Here is an 18,595-nt window from a genome sequence, read left to right as displayed (position 1 = left end):
GGCACTAGCTTTCCAGCTGGGTGAAAGTACATTCTTCATGAAGCATAGTAAAAATTTCATTTATGTTATAACCTAAGTTTATTAACAGTATTTACATTATTTTACATAAAATCAGGTACTACACTACTCCTTGCTTGATAGGACTATCTAAAGATGTCACGCACATCTTGTATGAGTTGCTTGAGCACTGGATGGTCAGCCTCGTATCCTGCTGTCCGCATGTGGCGTGATACACTCCAAATACACTAGATGAAAAACTTACAATTAACTTTTTAATACAAATATATAATAGACAAAGTATGTGTAGATCAGGAGTTGTCCATAAAAATCTATACAAAACACTATAAATATTATATTTTGCTTAGTGTGAGCTATTACACAAAGTGTTTTTTAGTTAGAATAAAACACTATTATTAAACATACCTTATCTAAATAACCAACTCCAGTGTGGGGGCAGACATCTTTAGATAAATCAATGCTGTGTTCAGTTCTTTCAACATCCTTTAGGAGTTCTTTCAAACCGTGTACATAGTTTGGTAGACTTTCTATAGTTAAGTCAGGAACTAATTTAACTTCTAGTTGATATCCTATTGGCGTTTCCTTGTCTTCTGAGTCTTCTACGCGGAAACATCTGAAACAACAAATCAGGGTTGTAAATTTAGTGAGCTCTAATTGAGAGGCAAAAAATATATAATAATATTGTGGCAAGTTGAATGGATTTTTGGGTAAAAATTTTTTTGTTACATTTATGCTCATGTTTCAGTTACCTGAAATGCGGAGCCGGAGCCGGTGACGTCAGTAAGGCTAGAAAGGGCAAACGCCACTCGAGTGCATCCTGCAACGAGCGCTGCGTACTAAGATCTCGCTTAGAGGGTAGCGCTGGAAATTGTGGATGTGAGTGATGCCAACCACAGACTGACAAACCTTGTGCTGTAAGATATTCGCCGGCTGAGGCTTGCGAAACTGAAAAAAAATTTATTAATATCAATAAACCGAATTATGTCTAGGGAAATAGTTTATTCTGTAATTAATCTAGAAGGGACAGTAGACCTCGTCCGCCTCACTTTAGCGCCACCTGCCGGGGCGAGCAAAACTGTAAGTTATTGATAAACTCGTCTACAATCATAACTGATTTTTCCTTTTGGCCTAACTGTTTACTTAGATTGAAGATTATCTCACTGATTCTCACTTTATGGTATGTTAAGTGAGCTCACTTGGTTTACTTTTTGACAATAAAATGGTTATCGATTGCGGTCCATTACAACGACTTTGGTATAGTGTCGTGTATATTAACAATTAAAACAAACATATACTACACTCACCAGGATCCATATCACAATGTGTACTATTAGCGGCAGCCCTGGCCACTGCGTACGCGCAAAGTAGTAGGCCTGACGTCACTTGTTGACCTCCCAAAAGTCCCATCACTTCTGCCCGCGACGTATGGGCATGGATGTCCATACTTAATAATACTGATACATGTAGTTGTAATTCACATGGTGCCTAAAAATTGTAAAATAAATGATATTACTATATATAATATATGATGTTTTTACTTTTACTTGAGATTTTTTATAACTTGCTCCAAAATTCTATGAACCTACCTAAAATAGGTTAAAAACGATAAGGCCACCAGTTGCCCTCCTTTTAATTTAATTATGTTCAATCTTTATATTGTAATACAACAATGTGTTTATAAATAAAATCAGTGCTGGTGTAAGCAACTTAAAGCCGTGGAATTTTGGTTAAAGCTATTAAGTTTGTGTCCAATTTTTTGTGTTGTTTAATTGAAACCAAATGTCTTATTTGTTTTTTTAGTTTTATTATATAATATATTTTCTTGTCTACTCACAGGTTTATCAACGCCATATTTCTTGCACTGTATGAGTTGTACTGTTGGTTTTCGAGGTTGTCTTTCCTTACGTGGCTCTGAGCTAATTTCATACAAATCTCCTGCTTCAGTGTGCATAATACGGTAACCGCCACCTCCATTCTGAAAGGATGAAAAGAATAATAAAGATTTACGTCCATAAAAAAATACATAACATTAAGCAATTACAAACAATGTTACTTAAACCTTAAAGGCATACAATATGTACTGTATATGCAACATGATTCTACAAAAAGGGATTTTTATTGTACTGAAGCATGACTATTTACCAAGTTAATTTTCCTCCTCCGTTTTGGCATTTCCAACTTTCTTAGTGGTATAGCTATGGGCTCTTTATCATTCTTCATATCAGAAACCTTTGCTTCCGGAGATTTCTTTGTCTGTTTCTCTGTGTCACTGTCCACATCAATTTCTATGTCACTCTCTGGTTCGGAATCTTTTTTCTTTTCAATTTTTATCTATTGGGATTATTAGAAATAAAAATGTTAACTTAATTTTTTAATTTTTACACAACATGTATCATTTGACACTGTAGAGCAATTGCAGTAAAGGTATAGAATTCCTTTCGTGCTTTAGTAGGTCTATCCAAATAAATGAATTACCTAAATAATAAAAATTAATAGTCAGTTATTTATATATCCTTTTTTTTTCAGAGTATTATAGCAGTATTAGTTCTCTGTATTAATGTGAGGTTTTCACACTAGCAAACTTAATACAATTTTTTTTTATGAGGATTGCCTGGGAGATATTGCTTCATAAGAATATTGCCACATGTTGCACTATGTAATAATAATGTAGTAATATTTATAACTAATAAACTGTTAATAATGTGTAAATAAATAATAAGTATATAAACATGGGTGCAATGTCTGAGTTATAATAAAGATGGAAGGTGTAAAATACTAATCACCTACAAGCCAACATTATCAGCAAAACAAATATCTATGTTGGCTCAACTTTGTAAAAACTTGTGTTATATATACTTGGCAATTATATATGTACTCACAACTTGTTCTCCTTCAGAAACTGGTAAGGCTTGACCAGAACCTAATACAATTTGTAGTTTTGGGCTTTTTAAACTTTCTTCTGAATGGCAATCATTTCCAAGCCGTGCTGGTGAAATACTTTTATCATAGTTTTTAGATACTTTTCTTCTATGATTTCCAACCTTTTTAACAGCTTTTATTTTCTCTCTATGTTTTGTAATTTGTAGATTGTAGTTTTGATTAATATGAGAATTTTTGTGGGCAGTAGTATTTAAAAAATTGTCTTGTGATTTAAATGATTTTCTGAATATTTTAGGTACAGTGATAGTTGGAGAGCCAGTGGTGACCATAGTTATAGCATCTGGTATACTGACTTCTTCCGAAATTATTTCTTCCTGTTCTACATAAGGTATTTGATCAAGGTCATGATGTTTTTCCCAAGATGTGTCTAAACTAATGCCATATTCAGCATCAATCAAAGCTTGAATTTCAGTTATTGTTTTTGATTTCAATTTTTGTGATATTAACGTAATGTTTCGGCCATGCTTTTCCTGGAAAGTTATATGAAGAACTCATTCAAAATAATTATAATACATATTTGATGTTTTATTAATTATTTAATATATTTGAATATTAGCTCCCATTTAGTAAAACTCTTTACCATTGCTTTGTTAAGAAGATTTCTTTCTTCCTGACTCCATGCGACTCCATATGCATTATCACAGTTATTCTTTTGAAAAGATTTTGTGCCACAGAGCTTCCTTGGTGGACCTTCTTTAGACCTTTTCAAAACAAAAAGGCATTTGATATTAACAAACAACTATATATATAATTGGTTAAGATGGGCATCATTATTTTTCATAGGTAAAATTAGTTGTTTCACTGGGTTGGCATTGCAACAGCAAGCTTACCTATTTTTGCTCTTGCTATCATACCAATTTGTAGCAGGTGAATCCAACAACCACTGTGGGTGGACAGTGTCTTCACGACTTGAACATGAAGGTCTGTTGACAAAATAAAAATTATATTATTTTTTATTGCTACACAACAACTTATGTTTGTTTGGAAGTTTGTCAACAATGAAAAGTTACATAAATGTAACGTACGTTACATTTAATAATAATAAAGCTTTCCTATAAGTATTATAACAAATTATTAAAAAATGCTTACATTCCCTGATTATTTTGAGCAAAGCACGAATTAAAAGAAAAATCACCAAGAATATCTATTTCGTCGTCTTCCGCCATTTTATTTATTATAATAAACAAATATAATAAAATATAAATTTATAGTACTCAGTGCAGTAGACAGATGATGTCAATTGACAACTGACAATTGCTACAACGTATTAGAAACTCTTCTAAATATTTATGAATGAGGTGCGAGAGGTGAAGTTAAAGTGCCACAAGTGCCTTGCCAGCTTTTAAAATAATTGGTACGCTCTCTTCTTGAAGGACCATAAGTCAAATTGGTTTAGAAATACTTAAGTGGGCAGCTGGTTCCGCATAGCGGTGGTGAGCGGCAAAAACTCCCTCAAAATATAGTCAGTTTTGGAACGAAGAACGTCGAGATGATACCGGTGGAATTTTGTATTCTGCCTCGACATCCGGTGATGAAACTCATCAGCACGTATTAATTGGAACACTCACCGTGGTAAAAGCGGTAGGAGTTGCAAATCCCCATATCGGAAAGTAACTGCCGTCGACGATTCGAATCGCTCTACGTCGTATAGGATTCATGCAAAAGGAGGTGAGAACAGTACTCCATGTAACCAATTTGTGTCTTCTTGAGACACTTTGGTTAAATTAGGTTAGATTTAGCCAAGAACTCGAGTTTCAATCTCAGGCAGAAGTTTATACCGATACTGATCGACAACTGCCCGAAAAATACCTGCATGGCGAATGCTCTGGTAGTAAGCTGTAAGAACAATAAATGATTGAGAATCCATAGGGATAGCACACAGCCCCAGGGCTCATGGGTTTCAGGTCAGAACATGCTCGGTCAATGACGAGCCTGATTCTCCGATCAGTAATAAAGCTGGAAATCGGATTGCATTTCTCGGGGAGTCAATAGGCTGGAAGCTTCAAAGTAAACGTTTTGTGTAACCGCCGATCGAATGCTTTCGTTATGTCCAAACTCACCGCCAGCGTCTCCTCCTTGGACTCCCTTGCCTATGTCCATGTATTCAAGTTCCATGAGTTCGACTCCAAGAGACAGCTCAGAAAATCTATCCTCCCTGTCCTCGTGGCTCGAGTCCACGAAGGGAAGCAGGCCAGTTTCAAATCTGGAAATGTGCTCTGACTAGCGATTCCCGTTTGAAAGACTTGGAAACTGAGTTATAAGCTTTTATAAGTTTGCCGATAGTCGCGACACAAGATGTCGCCGCTTCTGCCCAGGCTTAAAGCATTCTTACTTTCGACGCAAAGAATTTTTAAATGAAAGCTGGGCTTGTCACCGATATCCTGGGGTAAACTCTTTTTTCTACACTGTCATTATATTGCTTAATTATGGGCTTCGGGAACCTTACGAAACACGAGTACAATTACTTAAACCATTACATCACGCTGGTTTTCTGTGAGACAGTAGTCTTCTCCAGTCGTGCCTACGCATTTGGCTGAAGGCCGTAAACAATAGCATGGCACTGTCACTAGGAAGATGGTTGACTGATTGCGCTGGTGAAATAACGTCTATCGCAGGTTATTTCACTAGTGGGCGATGGGGTCGTCACATTCCGACGCCGGAAAATTCATTAAATTAAGACAACACGTTTTTACACATATGGTTAATAGTTATTTTTTAAGCTTTTAAATTTAGATGTTATTAATATGAAGTTATTGTAAAATCAAAACAAAAATCAATAATTATTAAAAATTAATTTTGTTTTCTTTCATCAATATTTGTTTAAAGTTGAAATATTTTAAAACATTAACCTATTATGAATATAAATTAATTCTGCTCACTCAATTAAAGATTAAACTTTCATGCTCAATTGAAAGTCTACTTTGACTACCAGTCTATGTTTTCAAACAATAACCATTCAACTGTCAATTCTCAAGTTTCAATACCTAACTTTCAAGGTCCTTTTAATTTATTTGAAATAAATATAATACACTGAGTTTTAAAAGTAAAAAAAATACGTAATAATCTCGAATTTGTCGACATTTAAAAGTCGAGTATATAATTTTTATATTGTGTCTTCCAAGAGTCTGGGTAATAGATAAACTGACATCGTTTATAATTCATGGAAGCCGTCTTTGATCTGATAGTATATGAGCAGTCTCAACTAGTCTTAATATCAGCAAGTCGCCAATCACAACTATCTCTACTAACTGTTGCTCTGCAGGCCGCGATAGTATTAATCTGGACGTCTTGCAGGCAACTTCAAATATTTTAACTATTAAATAAAATAACAATTATGATGAACTCTCTATGTAGGATTAGTTATCGGACAAAAATCGCTCCAATGAGGTTTTTTTCGGTTTCTGCAGTTCATAACGCAAATCATTCGTAAGTATTATTTATTGATGGTTTTACTACAGTTTTAGGTTTATTTTCATGTATTTACTTTAACAGAGAAATGTATGTAATATGCATTTCAGACAATATTTTCAATTAATTGATAATTTACTACGTTTTATATATATTGAAATTATAATGTAAATGGTTTTGATATTAGCTGAACTTTATTTTAGTTTTGCAAGAGTTTATTTTATTCCTTTAAATTGTACTAATTTTATTAATATTTACACCAATTTTGGTGATATTATCAGTATGTATTTGTTATAGATGTAAAGTGCTAGTAATTGGGGGTGGATCGGGAGGTTGCACAATAGCCGCAAAGTTTGCTCGGAGATTAAAAAAAGGATCTGTCATTGTTTTGGAGCCAAGTCCTGTAAGTCAATTATTATTATGTAACTATAGTTAGACATTTGTGTATTTGGTATGTAAAGTAACTAAATTTAATCACAATGTAAACTTGAATTTGCTGAATTTTGGTTTACAAAGCATTAGATACTTTACATTAACAACTATACATGTAGAGCATAGACTAGCATAGATCATCTTGTATAATAATACATGACTATTACTGGAGCAATCATAAATTGTTTACCATGAAAACTAACAACTCCATATACCACAAGGTAGATTATTATAAACCAGAATTATTGGCTCAGTAAGTAATCTAAGACTTAATGAACTTAGTCAACGTGGACTCAATCAAGAACAAGACACTCTCCCAAAGCCTCAGATAGCATCAGAATATGTGTGTTGACATATTTAATTATGTTCAGTTTTGTGGTCATTTGGAAGGGAAGGCTAAATTATCCTCCAAAAAGCTTGATGTGCTCAGCAATGCAAGATGGTCTTCTTCACTCCGGGCCACCGCTTTCAACTCTATAAAGCGCAAATTCGTCCCACATGGAGTACTATGCTTAACTCTGGGCCGGAGCTCTCTAGTACCAGCTCCTTCCGCCTGACAGTATTCAACGAAGAGCTATTCGAATCGTCCACGACCAGTGACTTTCCGTGCGGTTTGATCTCTTGGCATTGCTAGAGACGTGAGGTCTCTCTGCATTTTCTACCGCATTTACAATGGAGAGTGTTCAGAGGAGTTGTTCGGTCTTATACCGGCAGATGAGTTTCATTATCGGACGTCAAGGCAGAATACAGAATACCATCCGTATCACCTCGACGTCCGTCAGTATTTTCCGCGCACCACCCCTATGTGGAACTGCTGCCCACTGGAGTATTTACGAACCATTTCGACTTAAGGTCCTTCAAGAAAAGAGTGTACCAATTCTGGAATAGCCGGCAACGCACTTGTGAGCCTTTTGGCAATTTGAGTGTCCATGGGCGTCGATATCACTTAACATTTGGTGAGCCTCCTGCCCGTTTGCTTCCTATTCCATACAAAAAACAAATGCTTGTGGCTGGTTTCGTGCCTTAGGTGTTATCAAGAATCCTGTAGATGTCCTGAATTTGATTTCTAGCTACACAAGATTTGTGTTAGGAATGAAGGCACATGGCAGGCCCTCAAGCCTCATTGGACTGCTTCTGATAAACCAAGTTCTTGACATTGTGAATCAACAAAAAATAACTAATAGTCATGCTACGTGCCGCCAACGATTGCGTAATATTGATCACTTATCACCATTTATCAAAGTTATCAATGTCAGTATAAAATAATACCTGTATATGTAATAATACGTAAACATGGCGATAATATAGATATTTCACGAATAATTGGCAACGTAGGAGGAGGTAGAGGCCTCAAAATTTTGTACAGTCGAGTTTTTTTAATTAATTTGTTGTGTAACCAAGTAAAGATTATTTATTTTATTATTAAAGTCTCTATTAAAAGAGGCTCTCTCTTTTCAAATCCGGGGCTGATTCAGGTTAATAAATACATCACAACAACACACTCGATAAGAACTAGAAATCTTCTGAACCTGATCCTAATCTTGATCAAAATGGTTTTGATGAAGTCGCGATGCTATGGCGCTATCCTTCTTAAGAGATCTTTTCCACCTATAGTATGGAATATACAGACAAAGACACCTATTACCTATTTAAAACGCGAATGAAGGTCATCAAAATCGAAAGTATAATACTTTGCAAATTACGTGTTTTTTCATTATATAAAGATTCACAAAAGTGCAAATCGATCAACGTGAGGCTTATCGATTGCTAGAATAACGATAATTAACATCGAAGGCGTCACTAACGGCTGTGTTAAAGAATTGTCTATAATCCCAGGACTCCAAATTATTGTGTTTTGTTTAAACTACCAAATATGTGCTATTTTAAGACTGATCTTTCAGGACCATTACTATCAACCTCTATTTACTCTCGTGGGGGCCGGAGTGACTTCAGTGGCAGCGACACGTCGTAGTGCGAAGAGTGTTCTACCCTCCAACGCAACTTGGGTCAAAGATACCGCGCAGTGTATAGATGCTGAGAATAATGTCGTTAAAACAACTGAAGGGCATGAAATTAAATATGATTATGCAGTTATCGCTGTCGGATTGCAGTATAATTATGATAAGGTATGTAACTTGGATATATGGTCAAGAATCTGTGCCACCTTCCTTTTTTTTAAATTTGTCTGTGTTACTCTAGATTTCTAATGGTGAAAATATTTTTTATTTATTTACAATATTTGTTATTAAAATGTAGTAGTACTTTTGACCTGTCTAGTATATATGAAAACTATACTATAGAAGAAATTACAATTACGTAGATGGTCCCAAAGTTTTGTCCAGTGACAGAACCAGTGCATGTTATTTTTAATTTCGAACATGAATATATTAAAAAAATGTTAAATTCTATTTTTGAATTATTGACTATTGTTTTAAAACAAAAAACAATCACTTTCTGTAATTTTTCACGATGGAGTGGACATTGAAAGAAAGTCGAATAGCTGTTATTACGGTTCACGGCTGTGGGCACTCACCAAGTACCATTTTCAAGTTGTTTAAATATTTGAATATAACGCTTAGGTTTGTGAACCGTACTATTGATAGGTACAATGAAGTCTCCACAAGAAAAGAACTAGCCGGCCATGCTCCGCAAGTAATCAAAGCTATCAAGGCGCGGATAGCAAGAAATCCTGTCCGAAAACAGACGTTGATAGCTTTGAAGATGAGTGTGTGAGATGTGAAAGAGTGGGCACTTACTTAATGCTCGTCTAAAAGCAATAAGGCTTAAGAGATCGCGGGTGTTAAAGCGATACGCGAAAAACCGACACCGTGATGAAAGAGTGTACGCTAGGATTTCTGAAGAAGCTGGAAATAAAGATCGGCTCGGATCGGCTCGTCAAAAACCTGCCCAGCACGCTATTTGCGGGATATCACATCGTGTTCTAGCAGGACTGCGCCTACACACAAAACCAAGACCACTCAAGCCTGGTTTGAGCATCAAAACATTGACTTAATTAGACATGAGGATTCGCCTTCCTCCAGTCCGGACCTTAATCCTTAGGACTATAAAATTTGGCAAGTCTTAGAGAGGAAAGTCTGTGATCTTTAAATCTTCCAAGGCCAATGCGCTTAAGGGCCTGTCTTAAAAATAAGGAAGGTCCTTTCTTATTTCTCTATTCCTTAATTAATGTACTATAGATGGATATATCACTCATTAAAAAAAAATAATGATAAAAACAAAAGTACTGATCGTACTTTTGTTTTTATCATTATTTCCGTTTATGACAGAACTTTGGGACCGACTATGAATAATCGTTATAGTCACCGGACGTAAGGCAAAACCAATAACACGGGAAATACAGGGCACTTTAGTGATCAAACAACTCTGTTTGAACAATAAATGCATTTAAGTTGTTTAGTAAAAGCCACACTAGCTATTGTTACTAACATAAAATGACCGTTTTTATAATGGAAATGTTAATTTTCGTAGCGATTTTAATACGTGTTATTTGTGATATTTTTGGTCATAGTAAAACATATGATTGCAATCAGTTTAATGGTGATGGTAATTGTGGTAATTTGCGTGATAACAATTCCTAATATATCAATATATATTATAATGTTTTATGGTAGAACACTCAAACAAACAAAAAACATTTTGTTGCAAAAGAATAACCTTGAATAATTGTAACTTGTACATTTGATGATCATACGTATGACGCAATTATAATTGTCTTTTTGGAGCATTGCCAATTTAAATATTTAGAACTAGAGTTGATTTTTGTGTCATTAATTGATATATGATCTATGTTATAGTAAAACATAAAGCTTTTGCGTTTTAATAAATTTAATTTGACGAGAATTTTACAGCCAAAAAAAAGTTTTTAATAGGTCGTTTAATTCGCGTTATTATTTGATTTGATATAGATAAGTATGCGAAGATAATTGTTAGGTTAAATGACCTTCGAATGCCCGCTCATTTAAAAAAAATGGCCTTAAAAATCAATTGAATATCACAAATACAAAAGGCTTCTTAGAATGCAAGTCACGATAAATCAATAAGATCATCACGATGCGTCATATTTCCCGAAATAATTTTGGTTTGCTTTGTAATACAAATACACAGAGGAATATATTACAAGATACCAATGTATTTAGAATATACAGATTACAAAATACTTCAAATTAAATGCTAGTAATATTCAATTAAATAAACTGGAGACTATTTTCTTAGTTTCCAATATAACGATCATATATTACTTAGACCAAACGCAATCTTTTCACATTATTAACATATAAGACGTTATGAGAGCAGGGATTGTGGAAATAGACTCGCATTCAAATATTTCTTCGCGTAAACGAAAGATAATAAGATCATTATTAAGTAAAGGTTTATAATTTTTAGGTACCCGGACTTCGTGACGCGTTGAACGATAAAGCCAGTTGTGTATCAACTATATATTCTCCTGACTATTGTGAGAAAACCTGGAGTGACATTCGAAACTTCAAGGGTGGAGAGGCAGTGTTCACATACCCGGATACACCAATAAAATGCCCAGGTGCTCCACAAAAGATCGCATACATGGCGGATTCCTATTTTGATAAGGTATTTTTATAAACTTGTATACGTGGATTGTATTTCTTGCCATGACTCATGTACACACACCCATTCACATACTCAGCCATACTAACACGATTTGTTTGATTAGATTTAACATTAAGACTACTGTTTTTTTTAAATATATTTTCTATTTATTATATAATGAAATGAATACACATAACAATACAAGATATATACATGTTATAATTATAGAGGTGTCCTGAAATTGTTTAAAATAAACTAAAAGTAAAAAGATTATAATGGGCCCAACAATGTTAATAGCAACGTGCAACAAAAGACAAAATAATTACGACAATAATATTAAAAGGAGCTTGAAAGCATTAATTTATAATTTATATTCCTTTTGTTTTAAATATGAACCATGAACCACTGAAGACAACTAATCTAGTCACCCACAACACAGGGGCTCTCTAGTCACTAGCGTCATATCATCAACCATATTAAGTTATGAATAAAGTTTAATTGTTATTATGACTTTATTTAGTTTCATAAAAATATAAACACAGTAATATAATAAAAGTTGTTTTTATATGGACCCTACCGGTTGTATGGTCTCCAGGCTTAAAGTCCAGGCTATAACTTTGTAATAAGCTTATTGCGTACGATCCAATCAAAAACGGTTGTAAAATGTGAAAATTCCGTATCACGATTCTGACGAACTGAACACGATATTTTAACCAATAAAAATAACAAATTGTAATATATTTTAATCATAAATAAAACCTATTTGACGATTTACATAAACTCCTTTGGTTAAATAATTAAAATTAAATAGGAAATTCGAATGCATAATACTGTTTTAATTTATGAATTACATTTCCATACGTTACGAACAATACTTTATCGCTGTTGTGGTAGTACTTCTATTAATTAACGTGAAACAATTGCTTATTGTGTTTGACAGTAGTATATTTTATAGTTGTTTTTGCAACGGTCTTACTTTATAAATTTTTTTAATGTAATTTAATAAAAAGTATTATAGAATTGTCTAAATTTGAGTCTTGGGCGTGATTCTGAATTTTTTGAAGGGTAAAAACTAACAAAAATTTCTTGTTTTATTTTAGACCCAGATTTTACCACGATTTTATATTTTGAATTTTAATAATTAATTATTACTGGGTAAATTTTTTGAACGTTGCGTTGTTTAAAGATTTAAAAACATGGTTTTGATTATTGGGTTGTCATAACGCTCCGTCTGAATAACTAAAAGACATGCAAATTTTTAAAATAATCCGAAGCCAGAGTAGGGAAGCCTTATTGTTACCAGGGTATAAATGATAAATTAACATTTCAGACGGCAATTCGTTCGCGCGTTAACATTACATACAACACTTGCCTCCCAGTAATATTCGGTGTGAAGAAATATGCTGATATTCTCATGGAGGTCGTCAAGAAGAAACGTATCAATGTGAACTACAAGACAGTGCTTAAAGAGGTCCATGCTGATAAGAAGGAAGCCGTGTTTTTCGTCGCTGATGATAAGAGCAAGGTACGTTGTGTTTATAATCATAATATTCTTAAAAAATAATTGTGCGCCATATAGTGATAGTGTCTAACGTAATTTTTTATTTTGTGTGTATTGGATTACGCATTTTATTTCGTTCCTTTGCTTGTGTCGAATAAGGCACCATTATATATATATGTAGTAATAAAAATCTAAATCTAAGTAAATTATATGGTAATAAATAAAATTCTCAAAATAGTATGACTATATAACATGACGGAAATATTATTATACGAACGAATTTAAAAATTATCATCATCATCGTTATCTTTTGTTTTTTCTTAGAAGTCTCAATAATAAATCGTTTATTTGCCAAGATAGTGGTACATTTGTATCGATCAACGACAAAAATACACACAATCAGCCATAAATTTGTCGCAGCCAACTAGTTTAATTAGCCGATTAACTACACGGCGCTGTTTAACTAGCGGCCTGAAACATGGTCAGCCAGTTAATCGAAGAGCTAGGCAAATGTCTTGGATCGATGTCGTTTCATTACTTGCCTAGCCTAGGTGACTGTTCGTTTCAATTTAATTCAAAGTTTTATGAGAAATAACAAATACAATTGAAGAGTATAGTGGCAATAATAATATGAATTAAACTTAGCAATTTAATTTTAAAAGAAATGTTTTTAATGTCATGTTTCATATTTTTTATTTATGACTGTATCGTACGAATGGCCTAAACATTAGCCAGCCAGTTTATTAAATGTGTATGTATGTAACAAACACTACGGCGGAATATCTTTCAGGCCGTTAGTTAAACAGCGCCGTTTAGTTAAAAGGCTAGGCTGTTAATTGAACGGCTAATTAAGCTAGTTGGCTACGACATATATACGAAGTATGTGGGCAAAACTGTGTTGGATCCCTTGGTATATAAAGGCAAGTTTCTTTGAATGTTTTGAACAATTTTGGATGTTTTTTTTACAGTCATAACTGCTTCAAGTGCATATATCTAAACTTGGTACTGTCAAAATCAAATCAAAACCCTTTCTTAGGTAACTCACTTAATTTAAATTTAATTTTTAGGTACTACGGGATTGGAAGGTTTTATAAATTACCAGACAAGAAACGGTTTTGAACATATAGAATAACGTCCAATTTTGTGATATTCGTGCATTTCTATAGCGTAAACAATTTTTTAGGTTCTAAAAGGAAAATAATAATCGTAATACCTTGCAACTGATGCAGAACTGTATTTTATACGAATGACCTACCTATATAAGTATTAGAATGAACTCTTCTGAATGTTTGTGATCGTACAGGCATGTATAAGAATCCGTTACCATCGATTAATTGAACAGTGCGTTCATGCGAAGTGTGGCAAATATTATGACTCGATATGGAGTCATAAAACTTTTATAGGTTTCGATTGCAAATCCCGTGTATTCCAAATGCACACACGTTCTTTTGTTAATTTAGCTTCATAAACATATAAACGTCATATTTACGTCATACTATATCACGGAACAGATACAGAAATCTGAGGCCCAGACCTTATAGGTTGCCATTAGTATATAGATATATATAGTGTAATCTACGTGAATGAGCAGTGTTCTAAGTGCGACTCTTATTGCTGTGGTCGTATCTTCGATCCCCGGCTGTGCACTAATGGACTTACCGTCTATGTGCGCATTTACAACTCGTTGGTACGATGAAGGAAAACATCGTGCCAGGCGCAGAAGGCTGATCACATTCTTGCCTATTAGAAATAATCAAGTAACTGATAAAGAGTTCTGAGGCACATACATAAATGGTTGTAGCGAAAATAAATATACCGTTAGCTATATAGTCATGCTATTTTGAGGAAATTATTTATTATTGAATATATACTAATATAATGTAGATGTAGGGCGTGATCTATTGTAGTGTTTTTGAAAATTCTTATACCAATAGAATGCCACGTTATTCGTGAGTGTTATGTACTATATAATAATCCGGAAAATGTAGTCTTTCAAGGTAGTCGGAGAAAAAAGGGTGGAACGAAATCCATACAAACGCTACCGTAATGAAATGTTTGATTGGGTTCAAGAGAAAAGTTGTTGAGCTTGATAATTACGACAGCATATATCTAGGTATATATAGTTTATATAAAAGACCTTCGACGTTTATCTGCCCGTCTAGTCGCGATAATGCCAACTAAAATTACCGCATATAATTTATTGTGGATATTGCGGAATGTTTGCGGATTTGCGGAATTAATAAGTAATTTGTGTATTGGTTGCAGACTACGAATGTTACTAATTAACTAAGTTTTGAAGTAAAGCAAAAAAGTAATTATATTATAAAATATAGTTTAGGTGTCTAATTTTTCAAGTTTTACGGTTATGATAGCTTGTGAAAAGCCCAGTGAGTCGCTAGCTAAGTATATAATAGGGAAACAAATTTTTTTTACTCGATATTCTCTTGTCTGGATGGAAGAAGGAATGTGCATTGCTGCTTATACTCTGGTCATATGAAAATATTATAAATATATAATAAGCAAATGGAACAAAAAACTATTTACAGGAAATAACACTCCCATACGACATGCTGCACGTGACACCACCTATGTATACACCTGAATTTCTCCGGAACAGCCCCGATATTGTGGATGGAAGTGGTTACCTGGATGTGGATAAATTCACCCTGCAGCATAGGAAGTACTCGAATATCTACGGCATTGGTGATTGCACAAACACACCTAACAGCAAGACTGCGGCAGCTATAGGTAATTTATGCCCTTAGGTTATCCAAGTTACGTTTTCTGTTCTTAAAGTATATTAGGATATAGGCTTCTGTAAGAAAAAACTGTAACGAATATTTATTCATATATCGTATTATAAAACGCCAGTAGTCTAAAAATTAATCCTAACTGACTTATACTTTTAAATAATGTCAACTAAAATAACTACACATTGAGGCTGTCCACTGAAGTATTACTGAACGAATTTGAATTGCCCTACTTCAAGAAAAGTATCAATTCTTAAAAGGCACTTACGAGCCCTCTGGCAATGTGAGTGTCTATGGGCGGCGGTTGCCTCTTTAATAAAACAATTTTTCAAGGGATTGAAGTTTTATATTATTATAAATTTATAATTATAACTTCAATCCGTTGAAAAAGTATTTTTTTTAAATGTGTAAAAGTTATTTTAATTAAAGGCCTTTTTTTATTTATATCAATCAGAATATAATTCAACATTCCAAGTGCTGAGCAACGTGGTCGATACACTATTTATTTTATTGAAGACCAATAAGGGTACAAATTAGACTCGGAAACGCAAAGTATGATTTTCGTATGTCAAACCCAATTTTTTAAATACAGAAGACATGTAATTAAATAAGTTTCGACTCTATATACCTACAAACTATAGGATTTAATTCTTACAGCTAAACAATCGTACGTCGTAGAACATAACCTCCTCAGTACGATGTCGGGTAAACAAAGTCTCGATCAAAAATACAACGGGTACGGCGCATGTCCCATAGTCACTCAATATGGCAAGTGTATACTCGCGGAGTTCGTATATGATGGCGTGCCAAGGGAGACATTGCCCATTAACCAGGTGAGTTATTGAAATGCTTTTAAATTGAATGGGTAGTCGTGAATCTTTATACATTTACAAAAATCTCATAAAATCATATTTTTGTAATGTCCAATTTGCTTGACTAAAACAGAGAAATAGTTTTTATTTGACATAAAAAAGACGAAACCGTTCTAAAAATAGTACTAATGATGGCGTAATTACACTTATTAATTACATTTAACTGATAAAAGCAAGTGTGTAATAATTCTGCAACAGTTGTTTTATTGAAAGACTTATATATTAAGGTAGTAGGGGTAGTATTTAAAAGCAAATCGAAAAAAACATACTTTGGTATGCAGTATTTTTGTACCTAAATAAATTTAGTTGTATCGCATTATGAGGAAAAAGTAATGTCAAGCACATGTATATTTTAGAAGTATCTGCATTACTTGTTTTGTTAAACATTTAGTTTATTTGTAGTGAAGTAATTTAATTGATGTAAAAATGCATACAAATGATGAAAATATTGATATGCTACTATTTATTTGATGTACAATTAATAATTTTCCGTATATTAATAGAATTGTAAACAAAAATGTTTTCTGGCTTTTCTACTTGTTGACGTGTTTAATGATTTAAATTATAAGAAAAATACACACTATTTACATCGAAGACATTACCACCGATTACCTGTAATATTATTTTTTAACAGGCACGGGAAAGTATAATGGCGTACTACATGAAGAGGGATCTTTTCCCATTCCTCTATTGGCACTTCATGTTAAAGGGGTACTATCATGGGCCTGAGTGGGTGCGGCAGATCATCAATCCTCTAGCTAAGTAAACATAGCTAAAAATACGTTTTTTAAAATGGACCTCAATTCAAGACAATTAAGACCCAATTTCGAATAAACACACATACGCACATATTTTTGTAGAGAATTTAAAGTTATAGTAATTGTGTACTGGTTTTGCATTAAGATTTATGGGGTATTTTATCCCCAGTGGAAGTTGATATTAATTTATAGAAATGTGAACCATAGGTATTAGACTATAGGTTTATGGATTCAGTGTCCGCACTTAGACTCTCACTAGGTTCGTCGTGCGTTAAGTCCTGTCTAACTAAGTCTAGCTCCTTCAAGAAGCACAGAAGTCTATGGAGCACTTCACAGTCTTAACGGGGCGACTTCACTGCTCCGAGGATTTCTGTACGTTGCCATAGATGTACAGTACGTTGCCACACACGTACAGTTGAGTACGTTGTTTAGCCACAGCCTCGCATTCCAGGACTATGTGGGTGACTGATTCCTCTGAAACAGCCGTTGCACTTTGGGCTGTCTCAATATGAACCATAGATACATTGGTCTGAAGTGCGAAATTTTGTCTGATCAAATGATGTTCATTAATACCCAATAATTGCGCAACAATAATTTTATCATGCATATCTCATTTACGTAATTGATAGGCTTGGCAATCTAAGCTTAACACAATTATCGCAGTGTTTTGTGTAAATAATAATCGATTGCGTTGCAAATCTTTTTTTCTATTGATATCGCTTATATAAGAACCTATTGGCCTGATTTTTAATTCGTCTTAGCTAGCATTTGTCAAAATTAATTGTCTATGCTGTTTGACGTTTTTGACTGACCTTAAACAACTTACTAAAATATTCTTAAGGATGGAATGAAGGCATTGCGTTGCCGAAAACAGACATTTATTGCATATATTTCTACAGTAATTTTAATACAAATATTATCTGATTTATCTTTGTAAATAACGGTTTATGTGATAAATTGTATTTATTATTATTTTAAGTTAAATCACATTTATTCTTAGCATAGTATCGCGTTGATATTATTGGTAATGTATTTGAGATTTTTATTTATTGTTTAATAAATGTTTTAAAGTTACTCTTTTTTTTCTTGATCTTAACATTTTAGATAACATTTCGTATAGTCTCCTAGAGCAGCCACCAGGTGTGTTGGGATTAGAGTGTGCAACAACGTTTTGAACGTTGCGTTCGCGTGCGATTGGTCAAACGGTCGTAATATGACGTATTATGTCGCATGTAAACGCGTTAAGACTAGAGATGTTGACCAATCACAAACGAACGTACGTGTTTAATATCGCTAAGCCAACAGTTACTTTTACATTAAAAATTATTAAGG

At 33.8% G+C, this 18,595-nt stretch overlaps 2 protein-coding genes across 2 annotated transcripts; one reads left to right on the top strand and one right to left on the bottom strand.

Moving 5' to 3' along the window:
• Nucleotides 1-43: 43 nt before the first annotated feature.
• On the bottom strand, nucleotides 44-4,183 carry LOC123708741. The gene is made up of 10 exons (XM_045659600.1): nucleotides 4,048-4,183; nucleotides 3,789-3,881; nucleotides 3,539-3,659; nucleotides 2,898-3,428; nucleotides 2,161-2,349; nucleotides 1,853-1,993; nucleotides 1,323-1,503; nucleotides 768-963; nucleotides 424-631; nucleotides 44-245 (listed from the first exon to the last, which is right to left on the bottom strand). Exons 1-10 carry the CDS (start codon nucleotides 4,122-4,124, stop codon nucleotides 144-146), a joined length of 1,839 nt encoding a protein of 612 aa, XP_045515556.1. The 5' UTR covers nucleotides 4,125-4,183; the 3' UTR covers nucleotides 44-143.
• A 1,766-nt stretch (nucleotides 4,184-5,949) lies between these two features.
• On the top strand, nucleotides 5,950-18,337 carry LOC123708011 (sulfide:quinone oxidoreductase, mitochondrial). Its single transcript, XM_045658430.1, has 8 exons — nucleotides 5,950-6,384; nucleotides 6,664-6,769; nucleotides 8,700-8,924; nucleotides 11,203-11,403; nucleotides 12,713-12,907; nucleotides 15,430-15,631; nucleotides 16,291-16,466; nucleotides 17,140-18,337. Exons 1-8 carry the CDS (start codon nucleotides 6,293-6,295, stop codon nucleotides 17,269-17,271), a joined length of 1,329 nt encoding a protein of 442 aa, XP_045514386.1. The 5' UTR covers nucleotides 5,950-6,292; the 3' UTR covers nucleotides 17,272-18,337.
• Nucleotides 18,338-18,595: the final 258 nt, after the last annotated feature.

Source organism: Pieris brassicae, chromosome 4 (assembly GCF_905147105.1).
Source record: "Pieris brassicae chromosome 4, ilPieBrab1.1, whole genome shotgun sequence".
Classification (NCBI taxonomy): Eukaryota; Metazoa; Arthropoda; class Insecta; order Lepidoptera; family Pieridae; genus Pieris; species Pieris brassicae.
This window is presented reverse-complemented; position numbering and strand designations above follow the sequence as displayed.

What these genes read in the sequence shown, in the direction of transcription:
- LOC123708741 (XM_045659600.1), bottom strand. Translation starts at nt 4,124, where the DNA reads ATGGCGGAAGACGACGAAATAGATATTCTTGGTGATTTTTCTTTTAAT. An exon ending in GGAGGAGGAAAATTAACTTG is followed by an intron (nt 1,994 to 2,160) that starts GTAAATAGTCAT and finishes TCATCCTTTCAG; the next exon opens with AATGGAGGTGGCGGTTACCG. An exon ending in GCTCCGGCTCCGCATTTCAG is followed by an intron (nt 632 to 767) that starts GTAACTGAAACA and finishes TTGTTGTTTCAG; the next exon opens with ATGTTTCCGCGTAGAAGACT.
- LOC123708011 (XM_045658430.1), top strand. Translation starts at nt 6,293, where the DNA reads ATGATGAACTCTCTATGTAGGATTAGTTATCGGACAAAAATCGCTCCA. An exon ending in GTTCATAACGCAAATCATTC is followed by an intron (nt 6,385 to 6,663) that starts GTAAGTATTATT and finishes TATTTGTTATAG; the next exon opens with ATGTAAAGTGCTAGTAATTG. An exon ending in AGACATTGCCCATTAACCAG is followed by an intron (nt 16,467 to 17,139) that starts GTGAGTTATTGA and finishes ATTTTTTAACAG; the next exon opens with GCACGGGAAAGTATAATGGC.